Here is a 25,248-nt window from a genome sequence, read left to right as displayed (position 1 = left end):
AGGCTGGGAGGGAGGGGAGAAAAAAAATGAAGGGAGAGCGAGCGAGCGAGCGCGCGCGCTCCACAGACCGGGCGGGGGAGGGGGCGAGCGCAGCGCGCGAGTGCGCCAGCTGCTCTGCGCACCCCGCACGGCCAGCCGCCCGCTGACGTCAGCAGGGCCGCGCGCCGGGCCCCCGAGACGGGGAGGGGCGGGGGCCCGGGGGAGGTGCGCGCGCCGAGTTCCGCGTAACTAGCGGGGACGCGCGCGCGGCGCGGCCTCCCCTCCCCCACCCTCCCCCCACTCCCCTCAGGCCCGCGGCTCCCCGAGGTGGGCTCTTGCGAGGCCTAGCGGGGGCGGGGCCTGGGGCCGGGCTCGAGCCGGGGCGCCCCTCCCCGCCTCCGCCTCCGCCTCCGCCCTCGCCCAGTGCTCTGGCGGCTCGGGCCTGGTCAACGCGAGCTCGGGGCTGGGTAGCCCGCGCCACCGTCAGGTGGGTCCACTGGGTCGCGGCCGGCGCCGCCTCCCTCGCTCCCTGCCTCATCTCCATCTTGGCTCCAACAGCGCGCCTTCTTGGCTGCTCTCCGGCTGCTAGGGCCGTAGCAGCCGAGGTCAGGTGGCCTCGGTTAACTCGAGGAGACCGTGGTTCTGAGGGAACCTGCGTTCCCAATCATTCGCCCTTGGGGCGTAGGGGCAGATTCGGATTTTTCGCTTCCTGCGTCCCACAAACATTTATTGAGCACCTAGTATGTGAGAAAGGAGGCTGTGAGGAGAGGAACACAGCAGGATGAGACAAAGCCAGGGCCTGTTCTCAAGGAGCCTCTGCCTCCCTTTGCCATCGCGGACCCTGCTCCAAGATTGCCGGCCAAAAGGGCAGCGCAGGAGACAGTTCCCACACGGGGCAGCTTTTGGATGGGAGGGACAGGTTTTCATGCAAGTGATGCTTACTTTCTCAACACAGAGCTTAAATGCTTTTCGCTCATTTTGAAAGGTTTAGTTTGGTTGAGATTTTTGCACTGAGCCCTCTTCTTCTGCCCCTTCCCAAAACACAAATACATTAAATGAATAGATTTTGAGAGACGAGAGCTTCTTCCTCTAAATCTTTTAAAACACTCCCCCGCCCCATCTCTTTTTAAAATAAAGGCCCAGCAACCCTGGGTCAGTTACTCAGCGTACAGCTCATCAGATACTGAGGAAACACATACACTTCTGCCAAAGATCGGGCATGTTCTAGGCGGTCTCTGAGATTTTGAAGAAATTAGTTCTCACTGCGCAAAATGGTTTTACAATCAGTTCCATCAGACAGCCTCAGGGGCCCTCCTAGAAAAAGGGGCCAATAGGAAAGATTGCATGGGGATAGGAGAGGCAACCGGCCAGTGGAAAACGTTTTTTCTAATAGTTGGGCATTTTTGTGGCTCTGAAGGCAAACTTGTTTGTTCATTTCAACAATAGAAAAAACACCCCTGTTTTTGGTAATGTTACCCAGCATAAAAATACATTTGCAATGGGGGGGGAGGCAATTAAAGCCCATGCAGAAGAAAACATTTTTTTCCCCTGTATTTTTCAATTTGTTGTTTCCTAGTTTGGGTTTGCCTCATTCCACAAATAGCTGTCTATGTCAAAAGTTGTATGTAATTTGAATATTTAAACTTAGATCACATTTAAATATTGTAGAAAACTGACAAAGGACTCTTATAAAGAATTGTTTTATAAAGTAAATAACTTCTTCCCCACTTGTCCCTCCACCCCTACCCAGTCTCCTTTTGTGTGTGTATTGAGGAGGGGAGCTTAGGGGATGAATCTGGTTTGCTTAAAATCTGGCTGTCACTAAAAATCAGCCTCCCAGATCCAAAACAGAGCTTAGGTAACCAATATTCTATAGAATTTGTTATTTCTTTTAAAGGTTGCTAGGATGATTATGCAGATCTCTCAGATATAGGGAAAAAATTCAGCCACCTCACCCAGATTCTGCAATCCCTACGAGGCTGCATCTGAAATACTGAAGAGGTAAGACCATAACCATTTCTTTGTAAATGGTGGGTCATATTTTACATTTTAATGCTCTTTCATATGAAGTAATTTTTAATTGAAGATCTTAGACTCTTGGGGCATTGTGGTTTACATGGTTGAATCAAACTATCTTTGATTTTGCGTATATTTATTCCTTCTTGGTATCATACCTAGTATGGTGGAGGCACAAACCTATGTTTTGTGTTTTTCTTTACTCAATACTTACTAAGCACCCAGCAGCCATGAACAGGGTAATGTTCTAGGCACTATAGGTGTTGTATTTCAGGTTTGTCTACCCTGTTTTCTTTTTCTGGGTCACTTTGCATCTTTATAGCTCGGCTTCATAAAAGACTAATAATAATCCGCTTCACCTGTAGAGTGCTTTACAGCTTACGGAGCACTTTTATGAAAATTATCTCTAGTGATCCTCCCACATAAACCTCAGTTAGGGATTGTGGTGTGAGGAGCATCATGGCTAAGTGGAAAGAGCCTGGGCCCATATCAACCTGGGTACCCATTTTACAGCTGAGAAAACTGAGCCTCTGAGGGGCTGAATAAATTGTTCAAGGTCATGCAGTCATTTAGTACTAATGCAGGGCTCCTTTTACAGGTTTGTGGACTATTTGAGAGATAACATGTTATAGGTATTTATTTTATATTTAAATATATATATATTTATGTCTGCGTATATATATATATCATATTTCCTAGACTCACAGAAAGCTTACAACTCCAGAAACCAGTCATATTCTGGTCCCCCCCACCAAAAGAAGTAAGGATAACATCTCAGTTCTCTGTGAGTTATTAGTAATTAGATAATACGACAAGTGTTTAATTTGTCCATAGTTAATTCCTGTGGGAATGAGGAAATTATAGTCCTAACATCAGGAGTAATCAGGGACAGATTCAATTTGGTTTTATTTTATATGATCCTCAGAATTATATTTCTCTAATTGTTCCTGCTGACCAAAAGAATAATTCTCCTTTACCCCACCTTAGGTCAACTATAGCCCTTACCACACATGGTTCAGCATACTTTTAATTTTAAAAGTAGGTGATCAGAATATTTTATATACTTTCTAAAAGGAACAACAAAAGCCTACATTGAGCTGCTTTTGTACCACATGTGCCTCCTATTCTGGAGGACAGTAATTTACCATATAAGCAAGATCCTCCAGGTCTAACTTACAGAATGTGGGCTCTGATTTGATGAACTGAATTTCCATATTTGTTCCCTTTTGAGGGTACTTTAATTAAATATGCATGTATTGACCATCTACCATGTTTCATGTATTGACTTAGACTCAAAGGGAGGTTTAGACATGAGCTTGGCTTCCTGAAATCTTGAAATCCCTGGAATGTTTCAAAACAATTCACATCAGAATCAGCTGGGGTGCTTGTTAAAAATTCAGTCAGCCATCTTACTTCTACCAAATCAGACTATTCTAAAATCTGCATTGGTATCCACTCCCCAGGTGATTTTTCTGTACAAAGTGCTAGGTCTTGTAGAGAATCTGTGCCAATTAATTCTACTAGTAGCTTATATTCTTAAAGTCCAAATATCTCTCCTGTTTCTGAATTCAAATTTTCTTTATGTTTAGTAGTTTTTGTATTTCTGTCAAAGGAAAAACTTATGAGAATTACTATTCCTTATGGACGTTACTCTCCTCGTGGGAAGAAAATAGGCTAAAATGTGTGGTTCATGAGCTAAGTGAAATCAAACTAAATGTCAAACGTATTAGATATTTTGGGGAGAATGGTAGATCACTAGAGGTTTTTAAGTTTCTGCACTAAGGGTTTTTATTATAAAATTGATAGCTCACACTCTAACTTAGTGGTGAATATAATTTAGAAGAATGTCTGGGTAAGGCTAAGAAATGACTTAGAGTTTTCTGATAAATATCTGGCATTAATGAGGGAAGATGCTGATCTAATTTTTTTTATGTCCCTAGAAGATATTATTATCCTTATCCTATTGTCCTTGTTAGCTGTTATTCAGTGCTTCTCTGACTGGTATTAATATTATTTTGTGCACGTCTCTCATACTTACCAGAACAGTGGTTATCAAATGTTATTGTGCATAAGAATTACGTAGGATGCTTTTTAAAATGCAGATTCCTGGGTGAATATCTAGAATTTCTGAGTCAGTGAGTCTGAGGTGGAGCCTGATATTGTTCATTTTTACAATCATATGTTCTCACCCAAGTGATGTGCTCAGGAAACATATCACTGAACTATAAACTCCTTTGAGGTGAGGGAGTTACCACTTTGTATATATCCCAAAAGGTCAAGCATGGCCCATTGTCCACAGGTCATCAATTTTAATGCTATTAACCAAATTCACCTGTCTATAGACAAGGGCTAAATCAGATCATATATCAAAGTTCTTTGCAGTTCTGAGACTTTTTGATTTTTTTAGTAGAAATTTTGTGACTTGATTCTGGAAAACTTTTAAGATTGGGTGAGTTCAAAGAGGTAATGACTTATTTTCAAGTAAGATTCTGATAAATGAAATGATACTGATTTTAAACAAACAAATGGGAGATTTGTTGGTATTTAGGAACTTGTGAGAAGAGCATATGCCAAATGTTTTTGAAGTTTCCATCAGAATATTCTTTGCTAAATTTCTTCTCTCATTTGTTATTTTGCGGACTTCATGAAAAAAATCAGTTTATCATTGTTAGGAATAAAAGATGACATGGGAAGAAATAAAGGTTTTGTGTACTTTTAAACGAAGGAACTTGCTTGAAGCCTTGTAGATAATTGAGTTGAGCTCTTAGGTTATTGAAGTCCATTATGTGGTCGGTGTTGAGAACATTATTTGCTGAGTGTATTTTGATGGTTCAAGAACCCCAAAGAGAGTGTGCTTTGTGATTTTTCTCAATTTAGGATAGCAAGAGAATCCCACAGGGATGCATTTGGCTTGAATTGAGTGGAAAGTTGGAGGGGGCTAGGACTGGTGATTTCACGTTGATAAGACTGACCAAGAGCTGAAATTGAAGTTGGAAGCTTGGCTTAAAATGAAAGCATTTCCTAACAGCCGTGATTCCTGTTGGCATTTTCTTGGAAAACCTTTAATCGGAAACCAAGATTCTTATTTGTTATAATAGGGATAATAGGACTTTTTAACCTACCTGGGCTAGAGTTGACAGATGTGGTTAGCTGGTACATGTTTGTAAAGTATTTAATACTTTTGTCCTCCAGAAGATAAGAGATTTCCTAACACAAAGATTTCTTGCATTGTTTATCATATTCTCTATCTCCATAAGCCTTTCACACATGCAGCTCAAACACATTTAGACATTATCTCATTAGTCTTCTGTAAGCTTCAAGGTCCAAAGTCTTATTACCGCATTGCTCCTTAAAGATAGAAATGTTTCTGTTTGCTCCTGTCAGTTGTGTTTGTGAAGGCAAAAAGTAGGTGAATTTATCTGAATTCAGTTAAAACCAGTTTGGATTGTCTGTAACAAGTGTGACTGGGGGAGGGGGAGGCTATCAATTCATTCAAACTTATTAGAAGTAGGTGGAGGGTGTTTGGCCAGACTAGAATGATTTAATTTTGTGACCTGTCTGCATCCTCTAAAGTACATGTGGTTTGGGGTGTTCCCAAAGTCTTCCAAGTACCAAGAACATAGTGTTCCAGTGGGGAAACATGGTTCTTCAGTTGAGCTAACATTTGGGTGTATTACCTGTTCCCCAAAGGCCTGTAAAACCCTGACCTCTGTGGCAGAGAAAAACATTTTTATAAAATTCCTGTGTGTGTGTGATGGAGCACACCTATAAAATTGAAGAAGGGTAATTCAGAGTGAGATGTATTTTCAACCAGACACCTATCCCATAGGACTTTTAGCTAGGATCATTCAGAGCTTGAAATAGAAAGGAAAGAACTGAACTGATTTTCCTCTCAAGGAACACATGCAGTTGGCTGTCTTTCCCCTTGGCCACTGTAGCCTTTGGAGAGGGCTAAGAGAAGAGGAAAGAAAAAGGAGGAGGGAGGACTCTGAATTAGTTACATCCAATATAAATTAAAAACAGCACTGTTCCTAATGACCAAAGAGAGGACATCTACAGATTTCAATAAAAACATTGAATGTAATGGCTTAAAATGACCAAAATTAAAGAGATGGATGCCCAAAAGCAATCTTAAAAAAATTAATACTGGGATTAATTTTCATGGATTGAGAGGTGGGATGAATGGGGCAGGGAAAGAAAAAGGGTAAATTTTGGGATTGTTCAATTTGATCATCCTTTCTTTGATTCTACCACCTCTGCTTCTGTTTTAGGAAAGATGTGACACCAATCCTTCTTTCCTTCTTTTTTGCTTCTCTCACTTCTGCTCTACTCTGATACTTGGCTTTATCCTACCATAAACATTTCTCCAGTAAGAAAATAGTGATAAGAATGAAATTTTTCCTATCATTGCCTTCATTTATTTAATACATACTTATTGTGTTTACTGTGTTTACTATGCCAGACTCTGTTCTAGAGAGAATACACTGTTGAAAACAACACACTAGGTCCCCTGCCATCATGGTGCATATCGTCCCTGATCTTTGAATTACAGCACTCTCTCATACATTATTTAATATGATCCTTTTAAGAACCCTTTGAAATAGCCCAGATTTCTATTTACATTTTATGCATAATAAAATTAAGCTTAGGGAAGTTCAACTGATTTACCTAACATCATGCAGCTGGTAAATTACGTAATCAGATGGTCACCCAAATTTTCTGAATTCGAAGACAGTGTCCTTTCTGCCACATTATGCCACTTCCCTAAGATCCAAGGTTCAAAGGTTATATCTAAGTTGCTGTTTTTTAAATTGAAGTATAGTTGATTTACAGTGTTGTGTTAGGTTCTGGTGTACAGCAGTGGTTCTGGTGTACAGCAAAGTGTTTCAATTATACATATGTGTGGGTATATATATATGCACATATATATATGCATATATACACATATATATATTCTTTTTCAGATTCTTTTTAAGTTTCTCTTTTAAATAGTGCCTAGACCAATTATATTATTTATATTTTAGTGAGTTATTACTTTACTCAATACTCCTTCCCCCCTTTGTCAGACATTATTGATCATCATAAATGAACTTTATCTAAACAATTCATGATCCAATGATATTTATTCTAATAAATTATTCCTAGTTCTTAATACAAAATAGATTATCTTTGTAGTGTATAATTATCAGAATATTCTCCATGTTTTGCAACACCCTCTCCCTCATAAAGGTAACAACCAGAAATGGGGAGTAGATGATATACAACAATTAAAGGAAGATATTGAAAAACTTTAGTCCCAGTAGGTTGGAAAAGTAATTTTCAAAACTAAAAAAAAAGTAACATCAAGAAGGGCAACAGAGTGAAAAGAGCACTGGACTAGGAATCAAGAGACAAAACTTTTAGTCTTGGTTTGGGAAATTCTGTTCTCTTTCCAGACCTCAATTTCCTCAATTAAGGAATGGAATTTTAGGCATCTTCTGTATTCTGCATCCATAATTCTAAATCTGAGTTAAGTGAACAGAGACCTTGGAGAGTGACATTTAGGAAACTATTGAAGGCAGAGCAATAGACCCCTCCACAGGGCAAAGCAAGAAAACGTTACAGATCCATTCAGTTCTTGAATCCAAGTCCATTTGTTCCACTATTGAAATGGTTCCTGTTTCTTTTTTCCTCCCTTCAGATCGAGTAAACCTTTCATACTTCTTATGGCATTTGCTTTAGAAATATAACACCTTTGTAAACAAAACAAGCCAATATTATGAAAGGATTGTAGCTTGACTTTGATTTTTCAACTTAGAAGTGACACCACTCCTAGATATACTGGAATTTTTTTTAAAGCCTATCTTGAAAGGTTTTCTCCAAATTGCCTTATATCTGTTTTAGCACAGCAGGCACATGATGGCTCATAATCACCACCCAATTGATTTTGAGAGTATTTCTTTGTGGGTGAATAAGATGAGTGGGGAACATCCCACAGGGCTGGGGAAGGAGTGTCAAGGGAGTCGCATAGATCCAGGAGTGAGACAGCCAGTGGTAAGTAACCAAAGGGGCAGATGAGCTTGACAAGGGGTTGGCCTTCTCTCAACAGCCTCTACTAGATCTATTCAGTCCTGCCCTTCTTGTGATTTTCTCTGGCATTTGTTCTGACAGTTACCTCAATTCTTCACTCACTTCCCACACCCCTAGAGTGTATCTGCCAGATTAGTAATCGCTTGGTTAGTGATTACTAGTTGCTTCCTGCCTACTTGCTGAAAAGGTTTCATCGAGGGAGTGGAGGAATTCAGCATATGCTTCTACCACCTTACAGATATCAGTCTCTAAGCATGAAGGAACTTAAGCATGAAAGAAAGGATTTATGAGTTCATCCAATAGTGAGCTAAAAATTAGTTGTTCTTGGGGGCTTCCCTGGTGGTGCAGTGGTTGAGAGTCTGCCTGCTGATGCAGGGGACACGGGTTCGTGCCCCAGTCTGGGAAGATCCCACATGCCGCGGAGCGGCTGGGCCCGTGATCCATGGCCGCTGAGCCTGCGCGTCCAGAGCCTGTGCTCCGCAATGGGAGAGGCCACAACAGTGAGAGGCCCGCATACTGCAAAAAAAAAAAAAGTTGTTCTTTCAGTGAAAAAGTGATCTGTTATTTTAAAGAAAAGTAGAGTTGAACACAGGACACCTGGGTTCTCAACCCTAGGCTGTGACATTTCAGAATTTCTTGGGGGTGAAGACAACCTGCTGTTGGCTCCAGAATCCAGTTGCCCCTTGCTCACCTCAGGGAGCTATTCTATTTAGGAATCAGCCTGTTTCACAGCTGACTGCCATCATTATAACTACTGAGAAAAACTACTGTTATCTCTGTGACAACATCCTGAGGCTATGCCTGAAAGAGAATTCAAGTAGGGGATGAGAAGTTGGGTCAGATAGGTCTTTTCCAGTCCTTTCAGCAGGGCCACTTAGTTGCCTGGGGCAAGCTAACCTTTGTATCAGCTCCTGGACTGATACAGGCCATGAGCAGTTAAATCCAAGAGCCCCTAGTTGTGCTGCTTGGTGGCTGTGCATCAAATTAGTCTCTGTGCTGGTCCTTCTTTGAGCTAACCTTGTCCCTAAGGAGTAGGCTGTCACCTTGGTCCTTGTGGCTGGTTCCAGTAACAGGCATTTTTTAGGTTCTTGTATCTGACTCTGACCCTGCTTTGGGATTGGAGTTCTATTTTGATCTCCTCAACTTCATGGAAATTAGAACCCAATCCTTAAACCCAAGTCTGCACAACTGGATCCTTACTACAAACTGCTACATCTCTGATGCCCATCATCAGTTTGTTTGAAACTTTACCTATTGCCAATGCCTGACTCCTAACAAATCACTCCGCTTCTAGATTTCCATGTGTTGACATTGTAGAACCTTCCTCCCACTCCTATAATTGTCTACATGAACCCTCTACTTACTGTCAGATTCCCTTGATAGCATGTCTTGCCTGCATTTTGGATTTTTTCTTTTTGGTGCCTATTGAGTGGACCTGATGTCCTGCCTTGTTCCAATGGGATTACTTATAGTCATTCTCAAACTTTAATGTTCATGAAAGTCACCAAGAGTGCTTAGTAAAAGTGCAGGTTCTGGGGTTCCACCCTTAGAGACTGTGATTCAGTAACTCTGTGAAACAGGGCTTAGACATCTGCATTTAAACGTATATCCCTAAATAATTTTGAGGTAGATAATACAAAAACCACAGTTTAAGACCCCTATTCTAGTTTCTGGGACTTGATCCTTCCTTAGGCTCATCCCATTACTAACCAAACTTGATTTTGACAGTCAGAAAGATTTTGACTTTTCCATAAGGAATTTCTGAATATCATAATCATTGTTACATTTTAGAATATTATTTTTGTTTCTGTTTTTCTGCTCATTAGAAACTTTACAGAGGTTCTAATACCTAGCTATTAAGTCATCCAAGCATATACCACAATTTAAAGAGTCCAGAGTTTGCTCATGCTTTGGGCTCTAATTTCTTGTGGTAAAGATAACAGGGTGTTTTAGAAATGCATGAATCATTGTCTCCGTCAGCACCCTGCATTTATTTTAGGGCAATAGAGGAAAGTTCTTCCTCTTGGGTTTGGATTCATGCTTAAATATTGCCTCATCAATGTGCCTATGTATGCCATTATAGGAGTAACATAAATTCATGTATAGATGGCATAAAGATAATGGAGCTGGACACAAGAATTCTGGAGACAGGAGGAATCCAGGTGCAGAAGAACTGCTCTCTGTTGTAAGGTATTGGCTTATATGAGGACCACCCTGGCTCAGATGCAGTATTCCTCAGATTCAGGTTAAACACTTTTGGAAAGAATACTTCATAGGGCATGTTGTGTACCTCCTATTCCATTGTATCAATGTGTGATAAGGTATATTCCCAGTGCCCAGAATTTGAAAAAATTCTGAGCAATTTTTTAACCCCTGGGTGTCATCAAGAAACTCAGGAAAAGATATATGTTTCTGGCCAAGATGGAGTAACAGGTACTGCCTGTTTACCCTCTCACCTGAAACAACTGGAAAATAAAACAAAGCAAAATACACAAGATAATGTTTTTTAGACCTTGGACATCAGGCAGTAAAGGACATTGATTCTTGAGAGACAAGAAACAAATGAGGTAACCCTATGATTGCCAAAGCTTACTGCTTTGAGGGAGTTTCCAGGTTGTGGAGCAGGAAGGGGAAATCTAGGTGGAGCTCAGCAGAATCCCTGGGTTGAGGAGATGGAGCTGAGAATCGAGGGGACCCAAGGAAGCTGGAGTTCTCATGACAGAGTATTGAAGAGGAGAGAACTGCACAGAGAGAGAACTCTGGATATTTCCAGAGGTCCTCTTGAGTATTCAGATTACTGATTGGTACATGCATGTGAGGAAACTGCCCAAGACTGGGGAAAAAGCCATCAGAGAGGATTAGAGGGAGCAGTGGCAGCACTCACAGAGGTCCAATAATAGTGCCTGTTCTTGTTAGCCAGACCAGAACATCTATAATTCATAGAGTATTGGAGAGAGTATTTAGGATCTTGTTCAGTAGTGGGGAGTAATCAGTAGTCAGGGACTAATCATTGATCCTGCCTAACAAGCAAGATCTAAAATGATCGAGTGGTTTCTGAGGAACTTAACTATGTCATGGAATAAAACTCAAGAATATATAAGGAAATACAAAAATACTCATCTCCCAGCAAGGGAACAGTCACAATGTCTAACATGCAAATGAATATTCCCATGCATTCAAATAAGCAAGAAAATCTTACGCATAATGTGGAGAGCAGTCCATCAATAAAAACCAAGTTAGAACTGACACAGATATTAGAATTAGTAAAGAAGGACATTAAAAATTATTATTATTGCATCCTATCTATAGGTAGATACTTAGAATATGGTTTTATTTGTTTGTTTTTTGTGGTACACGGGCCTCTCACTGTTGTGGCTTCTCCCGTTGTGGAGCACAGGCTCCGGACGTGCAGGCTGCAGACACGCAGGCTCAGCGGCCATGGCTCACAGGCCTAGCCGCTCCGCGGCATGTGGGATCTTCCCGGAACAGGCACCAACCCATGTCCCCTGCATTGGCAGGCAGACTCTCAACCACTGCACCACCAGGGAAGCCCAGAATATGTTTTTTAAAAGGCACAAATTAAATGTCTAGAGGTGAAAATTATGTCTTAAATAAAAAATACACTAACAGCATATTAAATGTTAAAGAAGAAAAGATTCATGAACTTGACTGCACAAAATACAAGCTATCAAAAATGAAACACAGAGAAAAAAGAATTTATAAAAATGAGTCAGACATAAATGATACCTTACAGCAATTACATTAAATGTAAATGGATTAAATGCTCCAAGTGAAAGGCAGAGGTATGATTCAATTATATGCTGTTTACAAGAGACGCACTTTAGATTCAAAGGCACAAATACATTGAAAGTAAGAGGATGGATAAAAGATACACCAAGAAAATAGTAACTAAAAAAGAGCTGTAGTGGTTATACTAATATCAGACAAAATAGACTTTAAGACAAAAGTGTTACTAGAGACAAAGACGAATATTTTATGATGATAAAAGGAAGATATCAGGAAGATATAATAATTTATAACATTTAGATATATAACAATTATAAACATATATGCACCTAACAACAAAGCCTGAAAATACATGAAATAAAACATACAAAACAGAATTGAATGGAGAAATAGGTGATTCAGCAGTAATAACTGGAGACTTCAATATCCTGTTCTCCATAATGAATGAATAGGGATTCCCTGGTGGTGCAGTGGTTGAGAGTCCGCCTGCCGATGCAGGGGACACAGGTTCGTGCCCCGGTCCAGGAAGATCCCACATGCCGCGGAGCGGCTGGGCCTGTGAGCCATGGCCGCTGAGCCTGCGCGTCCAGAGCCTGTGCTCCGCAATGGGAGAGACCACAACAGTGAGAGGCCTGCGTACCTCAAAAAAAAAAAAAAAAAAAGAATGAATGAATAACTAGGCAGAAGATCAACAAGGAAATAGAAGACTTGAACAACATATAAATCAATCAGGCCTAACAGGCATCTGTAGAATACTCCACCCCCAAAACAGCAGAATACATGTTCTTCTCAAGCCGACATTGAATATTCTCCAGGCTAGACCAATGATAGGCCACAAAACAAGCCTCAATAAACTTAAAAGGGTTGAAATCAACAAAGAGCATTTCCAACCACAATGGAATTAAATTAGAAATTAATACCAGGAGGAAATTTGGGAAATCCACAAATGTGTGGAAAATAAATAACACATTCCTAAATAATGAATGGGCCAAAGAAGAAATGACAAGGGATATTAAAACATATTATGAAATAAATGAATGTGAAAGCACAACATGCCAACACTTAAGGGTCAGCTAAAGTCATGCTTAGAGGGAAAGTTATGGCTGTAAGTGCCTATATTATAAAAGTAGAAAATCTAAAATCAATATTCTAATTTTCCATCATAAGAGAAGAGCAAACTAAACTCAAAGCTAGCAGAAGAATAAATAATAAGATAAAAGTGGAAATAAATGAAATAGAGAATAGAAAAACAATAGAGAAAATCAATGAAACCAAGATTTTGTTCTTTGAAAAGATCAATAAAATACAAACCTTTAGTAGACTGATAAAGAAAAATAGAGAGAAGCCTCAAATTACTAAAATCAGAAGTTAAAGAGGGAATATTACCATTAACCTTAGAGAAAAAAAAGATTACAAAGGAGTACTATGAATAATTGTATGTCAACTAATTAGGTAACTTAAATGAAATGGACAAACTGAAAGTGATTCAAGAAGAAGTAAAAAATCTGAATAGACCTATAATAAGTAAAGAGATTGGATTAGTAATTTAAAATTTCCCACAAATCCCAGGCCCAAACAGCTTCACTGGTAAATTCTACCTAACATTTAAAGAATCAATTCCAGTCTTTTACAAACGATTTCAAAAAATAGAAGAACTTAATCTGTAACACTAGTATTATTCTGATACCAAAACCAAAGATATTGTAAGAAAGTAAATTTTCAGATCAGTATCCCCTGTGAATATAGACATAAAAATCCTTTAAAAATACTAGCAAACTGAATCCAGTCATGGAATAAAGGGGTACACCATGAGAAAGCAGTGTTTATCCTGGGAATATATCCAAATTTGGTTTAATATCTGAAAATCAATGTAATACACCATCTTAATAGAATGAAGCACAAAAACACATGATCATCTCAGTTGATGCAGAAAAGGCATTTGACAAAATCCAGCAGTCTTTCATGGTAAAAACAGTGAAAAAAGTAGGAATAGAAGAGAATGTCCTCAGTCTGATAAATAAAGGGCATCCATGAAAATCCCACAGATAAATAGCACCATATTTAATGGTGAAAGACTGAATGCTTTCTTCCTAAGATCAAAAATGAGGTAAGGATGTCAGCTGTCACTACTGCTATTTATCATTTTACTGGAGATACTGGCCAGGGTAATTAGGCAAGAAAAAGAAATAAAAGGCATCCAGATTGGAAAGAAAGAAAGAAGTAAAATTATTTCTATTTGTAGTTGACAAGACCTAGCAAGGTTGCAGGATATAAATGAAATCCTGCAATTTTTTTTTTCTTTCTTTTGTCTGTGTTCGGTCTTCGTTGCTGTGCGCGGGCTTTCTCTAGTTGTGGTGCACGGGGGCTACTCTTCATTGTGGTGCGCAGGCTTCTCATTGTCGTGGCTTCTCTTGCGGCACACGGGCTCTAGGTGCATAGGCTTCAGTAGCTGTGGCACATGGGCTCAGTAGTTGTGGCTTGTGGGCTCTAGAGCTCAGGCTCAGTAGTTGTGGCGCACGGGCTTAGTTTCTCCACGGCATGTGGGATCTTTCCGGGCCAGGGCTCAAATCCGTGTCCCCTGCATTGGCAGGCAGATTCCTAACCACTGCAAGTGACAATATGCAAGTCAGTTGTACTTCAATGCACAAGCAATAAACAATCTGAAAATGAAATTAAGGAAACAAATTTACAATAACATCAAAATAAAATAGTTAAGAATAAATTTTTAAAAAAGAAGTGCAAGACTTTTTCATTGAAAACTACAAAGAAGATCCAAATAAATGAGAAGACATCCCATGTTCCTGGGTTGGAATACAATATTATTAAGATGGAAATACTCCCCAAATTGATCTACAAGTTCAATATAATGCCTATCAAAGTCTCAGTTGGCTTCTTTTGAAGAAATTGTCAAGCTGATCCTAAATTTCATATGGAAATGCAAGGGACCCAGAATAGCTAAAATAATTCTGAACAAGAATAAGAAAGTTGGAGGACTACACATCTTGGCTTTAAAACTTACTAGAAAGCTATGGTAATGAAGACAGTGTAATATTGGTACAAGGACAGACATATAGATTAATGGAATAGGGTTAAGAGTCTAGAAGTAAACCCGTACATTTATGGTCAACTGATTTTTGACAAGGATGCCAAGATAATCTAATAGAGAAAGAACACTCTAGATACTCACACTTGAAAGAATAAAACTGGATCTCTACCCCATACCCACAAAGAAATTATCTCAAAATTGGTCATAGACCTAAATGTCAGAGCTAAAATGATAAAACTCTTAAAAGAAACCATAGGAGTAAATCTTTGTGATACTGAGGCAATGGTTTCTTAAATACAACACCAGAAGTACAAGTAACAAAAGGAAACTAGATAAGTTGAATCTTTCATGCTTCAAAGGACACCATCAAGGAAGTGCAAGACAGAATTATCTGGCTGTCCAGTGGTTAGGACTCCATGCTTTCACTGCCGAGGGCCTGGGTTCAGTCCCTCGTCGGGGAACTAAAGTCCCGCAAGCTGTGTGGTGCGGCCTAAAAAAGTAAGGATGAGAGTGATAAGATAGTACTAAAATAAAAATACTGCCAACATAGAATTTGCTACCCAGAAAAAAATCTCTTTAAAAAACAGAGGCAAAATAATAACTTTTTCAGAAATACAAAAGCTGGAAGTATTTATCACCAGTAAACCTACACTACTAGAAAGAAAGTCTAAAGGAAGTCATTCAAGCAGAAGGAAAATGGCACCAAGTGGAAATATGGATCTACACAAAGAAGTAAAGAACACCAGAAATAGTAATTACCTGGGTAAATATATAAGATTTTTTCTTATTATGTAAATCTCTAAAAGAACTGACTGTCTAACAATGTGTTGTGGGGTTTATAGCATAGTTATAAGTAAAATACATGACAAAAAAAGGTAGGAGCAAAGAAATGGAAGTGTACAATTTAAGGCTCTTTTATGTAAACTGATATCACTGGAAAGTACTCTGTAATTAAAGATGTATACTATAAACACTAAAGCAACTACTAGTAAAACAAGAGTTTAGCTAGTAAGCCAACAAAGAAGATAAAATGGAGTAATAAAAAATATTCAGTACAAAAATAGGCTGAGGGCTTCCCTGGTGGCGCAGTGGTTGAGAGTCCGCCTGCCGACTCTCAACCCAGGGGATGCGGGTTCGTGCCCCGGTCTGGGAGGATCCCGCATGCTGCGGAGCAGCTGGGCCCATGAGCCATGGCCACTGAGCCTGTGTGTCCGGAGCCTGTGCTCCTCAATGGGAGACGCCACAGCTGTGAGAGGCCCACGTACCGCAAATAGAAAATAAATAGCATTCATTAATTACTGTGGTGGTTTTAATGTGTGTCCAAAAATTTTTCAGTATTCCTTTCTCCAGAAAGTGAAGCTCAATTCTCCTCCCCTTAAGTGTGAGCTAGACTTTGTGATTCACTTCTACCCAAGAGGGTATGAAAAGGGAAAAAAAAAAAGTAACTTTGCAGTGGAGAAACATGGCAGACACCACCTCAACCAAAGGATCAAGATTTACATCAGCAGTAAGTCATGATGACACAATGCACCTCTAACATGATGTGATGGGAAGAGTACTTCACTTTTGTGGTAGACTTCCTCACGATCCATAATCCCAATCTAATCATGAAAAACATCAACCAAACCCAAATTGAGGGGCATTCTACAAAACACCTGATCAGTGACCTTCAAAAGTGTCAGAGCCATGGGAAATAAGGAAAGACTGTGAAACACAGAAAGACAGATTGGAGGAGACTAAGGGGTCATGACAACTAAATGCAAGGTGATAGTGGACTGGATCTTGGAAAAAAGGACATTCGTGGAAAAACTGGTGAAACCCAAATAAAGTCTGTTGTTTAACTTAAAAAAAGAAAAGAAATGGCAAGATGATAGACTTAAACTTAACCATGTCAGTCATTAAAATGAAAATAGTCTAAACACCCCAATTAAAAGGCAGTGATGGTCAGATCAGATTAAAAAACTGTGACCAAAGTATATATGCTGTTTACAAGAAATACAAATGAAATATAAAGCCACAATTAGGTTTAAAAGTAAAAGGATGGGCACCCGCCCCCACAGGGGTGGGGAGACTCAGCCCCTCAGGTGGGCAGAGACCAACCCTCCCGCGGGGACCTGTAGGCCGCCCCTGAGGACTCGCAACAGAGCCCAGTGCAACTCTTGTCCTTGGACTGGGTGCCATGGACGCCTTTATCAGCTTCACCAACCAGACCCAGGGCCAGGACCAACTCTTCAGAGCCGCTAAGTACACATGCATGTTGCTTAGATATTTGTTAGAGCCTAAAGCTGACAAAGAGGAGGCTGTTATGAAGCTCAAGAAACTGGAGTCCAGTGTGAGCTCTGGCCGTAAATGGTTCAGACTAGGCAATGTGGTACATGCTGTACAGGCGACTCAGCAGAGCATTCATGCCACTGACCTGGTGCCCCGCGTATGCCTAACATTAGCCAGCCTGAACCTTGTGATTTATTTCATCTGTGACCCCATCATCTTCGTGAGGAGTGCAGGGCTTGCCTCTGGCATTAACAAAGAGAAATGGTGAACGTGGGCTGCACGCCATTACTACTATTCTCTTCTGCTGAGCCTGGTCAGGGATCTGTATGAAATCTCCCTGCAGATGGAACAGGTTGCACATGACAGGGCAAAGAGGGAGAAATCACCATCCCAGGATCGTCTTGGGTATAGCGTGGCTAATGAGGAAACAGAATGGCTCCAGTTCTTTCTTCTTCTCTTATTCCGATCTCTGAAGAAACATCTTCCCTTGCTCCTGAACACAGTGAAGAACTTCTGTGATATCTTGAACCCTTTGGACCAGCTGGGGATCTATAAGTCCAATCCTGGCATCATAGGCCTTGGAGGTCTCGTGTCCTCTGTAGCAGGCATCATCACTGTGGCGTATCCTCAGATGAAACTGAAGACCCACTGAGGTGGTTTTGGGCTGAAGACTAGTACCTGCTTTCAAGACAACCTGTTAGTGAAATGGACATTTGCGTTAGGCACAGCCATGTCATGCTGTGCTTACAGACTTATTCACATGAGCACTGAGTGACCTGCGATGTGAACAGAGGGGCCAAGAACGGTGGAGGGGAGAACGTGAAGGCTTATGTGTTTTCTAGAGCGCTGGAGTGACTTCTGAATTTCTGAGTATTTTTCCTTCATCTAACATTTATTGAACATCTCTTTCGTGCATATTAGGAACTTACTGGTTGCTGAACGGATAAAAATTGAAAGAGAAAAATTGAAAAAGATCCAAACTAACGAGTGGACACTAATATAAGCGACTTTTGGGCCATGTGCCTCACTACTTTTGCCCAACTACAGTAGGACTGATACACACCCTCTCTCAGATCTAGTAGAGGCCCCTTATTCTCTGATCAGTTACCCCACTTCCTCCATAGTTGCCAGTGCCAGGATAGAGGAGAGCTGGGCTTATAGCCTCTTAACTTGACTTTTACATCACTGTGCTCCTGTCCTTCCTCTGTCCAGTAGTAAAATCAGAAGTGCATCAGGCACCTTCATAGTATAAATTGTGTCTTTAGGTAATGCAGTGAGGAAACAAAAAATCTGAAGCAGATAGAAAGGACTTGAGGTAAAAATAATGTGGTAAGTCACAATTGATGCCTGCGGGTTTCCCTATGACAGATGAGGAGACTGAGGTTAAAACTGAGGACAGAACTGACTCCCAATCCAGTGCTTTTTCCGTATTTCACTGCCTTCCTGATTGAGTGGAAGTGCAAGACTCTCCAGAATACTGTGCGAAAATCCTTTTTTAGAACCTGTCTTGGTCAGTGGTTTATATTCTGTTCTACAAAAATTAAAACTAGGGCTTCCCTGGTGGCGCAGTGGTTGAGAGTCTGCCTGCCGATGCAGGGGACGCGGGTTCGTGCCCCGGTCCGGGAAGATCCCATATGGCGCAGAGCGGCTAGGTCCGTGAGCCATGGCCGCTGAGCCTGCGCGTCTGGTGCCGGTCCCCCACAAAGGAGGGGGAAAAAAAAAAAAAGAGAAAAAAAAAGAAAAAAAAAAAAAAAAAAAAAAAAAATTAAAACTATATATAGATCCACCAGTAGGATTGTTTATTTAAAACCATATAACAGTTTGGGCACTTATGCATTAATTTTCATCAAAATTTGTGCAGTTGAGAAATTTCACGAATACGATGAAAATCTACTATATTCTACAATAAATCAGAGTTCATATTTGTAGGGTGGTTGGGGGAGGTAGAGAAGAGCAGTAAGGGGCTAGTGAAGAGGACAGTAGAACGATGAGTCAATGCCACTTACTCGTGTTTCTACTTCTCATCTTGGATGTTGGGTTCTTATTTGTGATTACAGATCCTCTTAATTTGAGGCAAGTGAGGTAGAGAAATAGGGTACCATCAGGTAAGAGGTCAGTGTCAGTCCTACCAGTAAAGCCATCACATTGATCCGAATGGAAATGAGAAAAGAAATGTGCACTAAGTAAATTTCCCATAAATGTGATTGAGATTCTTAAAAAGTAGACTCACGTTCTTGGCTCTCTATTTTTAAAGTGACCAATCAAGATACAGGATTTGAGAAAGAACATTTTGGGAATTTTAAGAGAAATAAAAGCTGCTAGATCAGGGCAAATAAAAAATTTAACTATTTTTACTTTGTCCAGATCTTCTACTGTAATAAATTATGCCTAATAAATTTATAGACAAAAAAGAGTAAAAGGATGGAAAAAGATAACAATAATCAAAAGTAAACTAGAGGGACTAACTAATATCAAAGTAGATTTCAGAGCAAAGAATATTACCAGGGAGAAAAAAATATCATTTCATAGTGATGAAGGGATAATTCATCCAGAAAAAAAATTCAAAAATGTTATGCACATCAAAATACAACCTTAAAAATATATGAAAAAAACTGACATAAATAAAAGGAGAAATCCAGAACTATAGTTGGAATTTTCAACACTCCTTTCTCAGTGACTCATAAGTAGGTAGAAAATCAATAAAAGTATAAATGACTTTAAAACCACTGTCAACCAGCCTGACCTAAATGACATTTATAGAACACTTCACGCCCCAAGTGCAGAATGCAAATTCTTTTCAAGCACATATTCTAGGCCAAAAAACATTTTTTCATTCATTTAAAAAGATTCAGACCATGTAAAGTATGTTCTTTATCCACAGTGATATCAAATTAGAAATCAGTAATAGAAAGATGTCTAGAAAAATCCTCAAATATATGGAAGCTAAATAATACACTTCTAACTCACTATGGGTCAGAAGAAGTCAGAAGGGAATTTAGGAAATATTTTGAACTGAATTAAAATGAAAATGTAACACATAGGATGCTGCTAGGGCAGTACTTAAGGGAAATTTATAGTGCTAAATACCTAAGTGAGAAAAGAAGAAAAGTTTCAAATCAGTAACCTAACCTTCCACCTTAAGAAACTAGAAGAGCAAATTAAATCCAAAGTATACAGAAGAAAGGAAATAGTAAAGATTAGAACAAAAATCAATGAAATATAGCACAGAAAAATAGAGAAAAATAAATGAAACCAAAAGTTGGTTATTTGAGAAGATCAATATAATTGATAAACCTCTAGGCAGACTGATAAGGAAAAAGAGATTTAGGACACAAATTACTAATACCAAGAATGAGAGAAGTGGCATCACTACAGATTATGCTGGTATTAATAAGGATAATGAGGGACTATTATGAACAACTTAGATACTAATAAATTCAACAACTTAGATGAAATAAGCAAATTCATTTTGAAAGACACAAACTATCAAAGCTTACTCAAGAAGAAATAGATAACCTGAATAATCCTATCTGTTAAAGAAATTAAATTTGTATTTTAAAATATTCCCGTGAAAAAATGACAGGCCCAAATAGCTTCACTTGGGAATTCTGCTAAACTTTTAAGAAGAAAAAAATACCAATTCTCACAGACACTTCTAGAAAATTGAAGAGAAGCGAACACTTTCCAACTTATTCTATAAGGCCAGCATCACCCTGATACCAGAACCAGACAGACATTACAATAAAAGAAAATTACAGACCAATATTCCTCATGAACATAGATGCAAACATTCTAAAGAAAAAAGAACTCATAATTCTTTACTAAAAGCAAAACCCCAGTGCTTCTCTTAATTCAGTTGAGGTTTCTGGTAGAAAGCCACATGCATTTATATTTCTAATAAGTATGTAGTATAGATGTACACTTTGGTATTTGGTATTCCTAAAAAACTGATTCTAGTGAGGAAGCACTAGAACATAAAAAAGCCACAAACAGAAATGGGTTTGCCCTCTGGGGGACTTTATAGCTGCCTTCACTATATAAAGGTAGTACACTGGCCACCTCTGCTTATACATCATTTAATTTTTTTGACACTCTGGATAGGATTTAACTTTAAGGTGAGCTTCTTCTTTGTTTCCTTTGGCAATCACTTTAACATTTTAAAAATTCAGCAGCAATTACCACTTGTAATTTCAGGGTTTTAAAACTCCTCCTATGACTTCTAGAATATTTAAAACTTATAGTATTTAGATAATATTTCACCCACCATTGTCTCATTTCTCCTGAAATTTGTCAAGGTTTGAAGTAATGAATGTAAAAGAAATATACTGTATGTATATTTTAAAAGTTCAATTTTTCAATGCTTCATTTCCTTCAGTGCTTTGTATTTGTTATGTGTATTTTTTCATGATAATCTTAACAGATAATAATCTTTACTCATAAAATTATGAACCAAATATGTTTTACTCATATATTGTTTTATTAGAAATATCTTGGTTAACTTTTGCATTCATGTCTATCATAAATCCTCAATTAATTGGGTTACTTAAAGGGTGTATACAGTGCTATCCTTGGTCCACAGAGGGCTAACCAGCTTTGTTATTTTTTTAATCTTTACGTTTGTTTTAACTCTTGTTCCTAACCACATAATGTGCTTTTTAACAAGTAAAGATTCTAGCAACATTAGTAAGTTCTTGCTGATACGTTTATTATTATAATCACTACTTTTAATTTTGAAACTCTAAACAGTAAATTAACCCACAAGATCATATGGGTTCTACGAAAAATACATTGCAATTTATTGTAAATATAGCATTACTATAAATACTAACACTATTGTTGCATAATTATTTAGATTAAATTATGTTATGATAAAACTGTGTCACTTAAGAATGAATCAAAAACCTATTTGGTGAGACACTGAAAATTTTATTGTGGTAATTGAGTGCCTGGATTATGCATGGATGATAAACAAATTAAGGATATAATCGAAAGAATTGCTACCTTGGCTTAATGACTCTCCAAAGGTTATATTCAAATAATTATCCTTCATTTCTAGGTTGATAAAATAATTAAGTTAAAAATGTGACCCTAAAACTGTTTTAGAAAACCACTGCTATAACAACAACAACAACCATCATGTTAACAAATAATAATAGCAATTATTACTACCACTAGTAGAGTACCACCATTTGGTGAGCACCTGCTTTGAGCCATTCACTGGGTCAGTCAGGGTCATTTAATCCTCACCACAATCCTCTAATGTAAGACTTACTATCCTCATTATACATACAAGGAACACTCCCTCAGTTTTCTTTTGTGGAACCACATCTCTTCCATTGTTAATTCATACAGTTTAGGTAGATTTGCTCCAGCCCCAGTTTCTAGAGGGGGCAACAAAGCTTAGGCCTGGCCAATTTGAGATTCTCATCCCAGTGGCCACAATGTTCGCTTTAAAGAGGCAAGTGATGCAAGCTGAGTCAGTGAAGACTTCCCCAAGACCATTTCTGGAGCTACTGTTTTCAGTAATAGTATGGCCTATGTCAGATAAGATTGCTGCAATACATGTGGACATTCAGGATGCGAAATTCAATTCACTTGTACTTCTTCCTGTGTCTCTAAAGTTATGATGGAAGATTGGAAACATTCATGGGCCCACCTGAGCCCTGCTCCTATGATTCATGGGGGCTCTTAACCTCATATTAAGCCCAAATATCAGTGAAATCATGGTTTTGATGTGCTATGTCTTTTCTGATATAAATTAAAGTAGACACATTATCATTAAGAAAATTTTATCTGTGTACTACCTAAAATGATTTCATGTCTTGCAGTGGTCTGCATACCACATTTTGGGAAATTCTGGACTAGAAAAGAAGTCACACTGTCCTGTGTTGTTTAGAATGCTATTTTTGTTTATGCATTTGTATTTAAAGTTATGACACCTACCTTCAAAAAAAAAAAGCCACTATGAGCGATTATTGGGGGAAAAAAACACACCTAAAGGAAGAAACATTTTGGATTGTATTTTAACTCATATTTTGTGCCAATATAGAAATGAAGCAGTTATGAGATGGTCCGTTTTTGCATATTTGATAAAGTTTTTCTCTTGTAATCCACACCATTTCTCTGGAGCCTCACCTGTAGCTCTGGGCAAAAAGAGGCTAGAGTCTAATGGCTCCAAAGTTACGATATCTTTCTCTCACTTTCCTGTTCAAATAAGACCTTTCACTTTAATTTCCTTCTGTGAATAGTTATAGATTAAGCTCGTGAGGCTGGGCCATGTCTGTTTGGTTTACTACCATATCTGTAGCACCATGCCAGTGCTCAGCAAAGAGTAGGGGCTCAATGAATATCTGTTGAATGAAAGAATGAATGAATGAACGGATGAGCATTTTCATACACAGGCTTGTCAAGTGAGCAAGTCTGGTATTATTATTATTGATGGTGGAACTGAGGCTAGGAGAAGTTATGAGGGGTCTTTAATGTCGTATAATCAGTGACAGAATTGGGATTTGTATCTTTTACCCTTTGTGTAGATCCCTGAACTACGTTTGTTGAATAAATAAGTTAATGAAACAATAATATGTATTGTTTTCTTAAAACATATTCTTAACATATTTCTTAAAGTATATTTATACTTCATTGGTTATAAAAGGAACATTTTAAAGAGAGACAAACTACTTTTGTGGCTTAGTGTTGTTAGGAACCAAGGGAGGGTGGGGTAGGAATGAGGAGATAGAATGGGCAGATTTAAAATAACTTGAATATCTTAAAAGTAACTGAATATATTGTCTGTTAATAAGAGTAATTTAATGATGAAATGACAGTGAATGCCTTAAAGTAGCTCACACCAGTTTTTGTCTTTGTCCTAAAGATATGATTAATAAGAAAATTGTTTCTTCCTGGAAAATGCTTTTTGTGAGATCTGTATTTTGGTACACAATGCACCAAAACATTTGTTTCTATTTACCTTGAAAAAAAAATCCCCTTCAGAGATAGCATGTGGAGAGTAGCCATCTGTTCAGGATTACACTTCTGAATTGCTGTTTCTCTGAACTCACTGGACTCTGTATACATTAATTTTAAAAATAAGGACCGTTTTCCCCCTTTATCAAGTTTGTTTATCAACACTATCATAAAGATGTACTTATATTCTAGTGTGCATTAGTAACTGTCAATTGACTACTGAATAACAAATTAAATTGGGAATCCTGGAGTCTCTAAATTCGGTTGCTGACTGTTTTTACTCTGCTATCAGACTTTGGAACAAGTCATTATATACGTCTTATCTTTCCCCCAAATAAATAGCTTTGAATGTTCATGAAATTAGGGGCAACTCAGATGCTTTTTAGCTGATTAGCACTCTGGTAGAGCCGAGCCGAAGTGCAGGAGAAGGTAAAAGGGAAGTATGCGTGGCAGTGATCTTAATTCTCACACCCACTACTACAATTTGACCCCTAAAACTCTGATATTGCGCAAGTGACCCAGCTATCACCAGGTAGCATCTCTTCCGGATGAAACTATATTGTCTTAACACTGATAGAGACTTTTAAAAGGCTCTTTTCATGTGCATAATCTCATGTAAACCTCATTTCAACCATGGAGGGTAATAGGGCAGGTTTTATTTCCCCGGTTTTACTGGTGACAGAATAGAGGTTCAGATTGGCTAGGTGATTTGATCAAAGGCACACAGTTATTGGATGGTAGAGCCAGGACTTGAATTCATACTTTCAAATCTCTCTTTACATTATGCAAAATCTTTGATTTTTCTGGGGAAAGACATTGTAAGGGGGAATATTCCATGTATAGTTCGTAGAGTGTTAACTGCTTTGACCCCTTGCAAAATTTTGTCTTTCTGTAATATATTTTTACTTAAGCAAAAACTACACCAAACAAAACAATCCTTACAATATAGCATACATATAAAGAACTAAAGAGCAACAATTCCAGCTGAAAGAAAACATTTTGTGTTTCATTACAGAGCAGTGTTAACAGCACAAATAGAAGTGATTATGAACCGGCTAAAAGGTTCTTACCTTATCTGATGAAGTTTCTTTACTGAACCTCCAAGGTCACCCTCACATAAAGAAAGCAGACTAACATCTGGATTTCAAAGAAAATTA

General features: G+C 38.7%; 1 protein-coding gene and 1 long non-coding RNA gene across 3 annotated transcripts in view; both read left to right on the top strand.

Annotated features, from left to right (window-relative positions):
• The first annotated feature begins 156 nt into the window (after positions 1-156).
• LOC113627311 (uncharacterized) overlaps positions 157-25,248 on the top strand; it is a 225,387-nt gene continuing 200,295 nt past the window's right edge. For both annotated transcript variants that reach the window (XR_003435507.1, XR_003435506.1), the window contains exons 1-2: positions 157-466; positions 1,877-1,980. This is a non-coding gene — a long non-coding RNA (uncharacterized LOC113627311). The remainder of the gene's footprint in view (positions 467-1,876; positions 1,981-25,248) is intronic.
• LOC113627308 (peroxisomal membrane protein 11A-like) lies at positions 16,109-18,637 on the top strand. Its single transcript, XM_027119865.1, has one exon. The coding sequence runs from the start codon at positions 17,472-17,474 to the stop codon at positions 17,778-17,780; it is 309 nt and encodes a 102-aa protein (XP_026975666.1). The 5' UTR covers positions 16,109-17,471; the 3' UTR covers positions 17,781-18,637.

This window comes from Aethalodelphis obliquidens, unplaced genomic scaffold (assembly GCF_003676395.1).
Source record: "Aethalodelphis obliquidens isolate GAN/ISIS:26980383/991018 unplaced genomic scaffold, ASM367639v1 scaffold20, whole genome shotgun sequence".
Lineage (NCBI taxonomy): Eukaryota > Metazoa > Chordata > Mammalia > Artiodactyla > Delphinidae > Aethalodelphis > Aethalodelphis obliquidens.
The sequence above is the reverse complement of the archived record's forward strand: the minus strand, read 5'-3'. Positions and strand labels throughout refer to the sequence as shown.

Coding starts and splice junctions, on each gene's coding strand:
- LOC113627308 (XM_027119865.1), top strand. CDS start 17,472: ATGGAACAGGTTGCACATGACAGGGCAAAGAGGGAGAAATCACCATCC.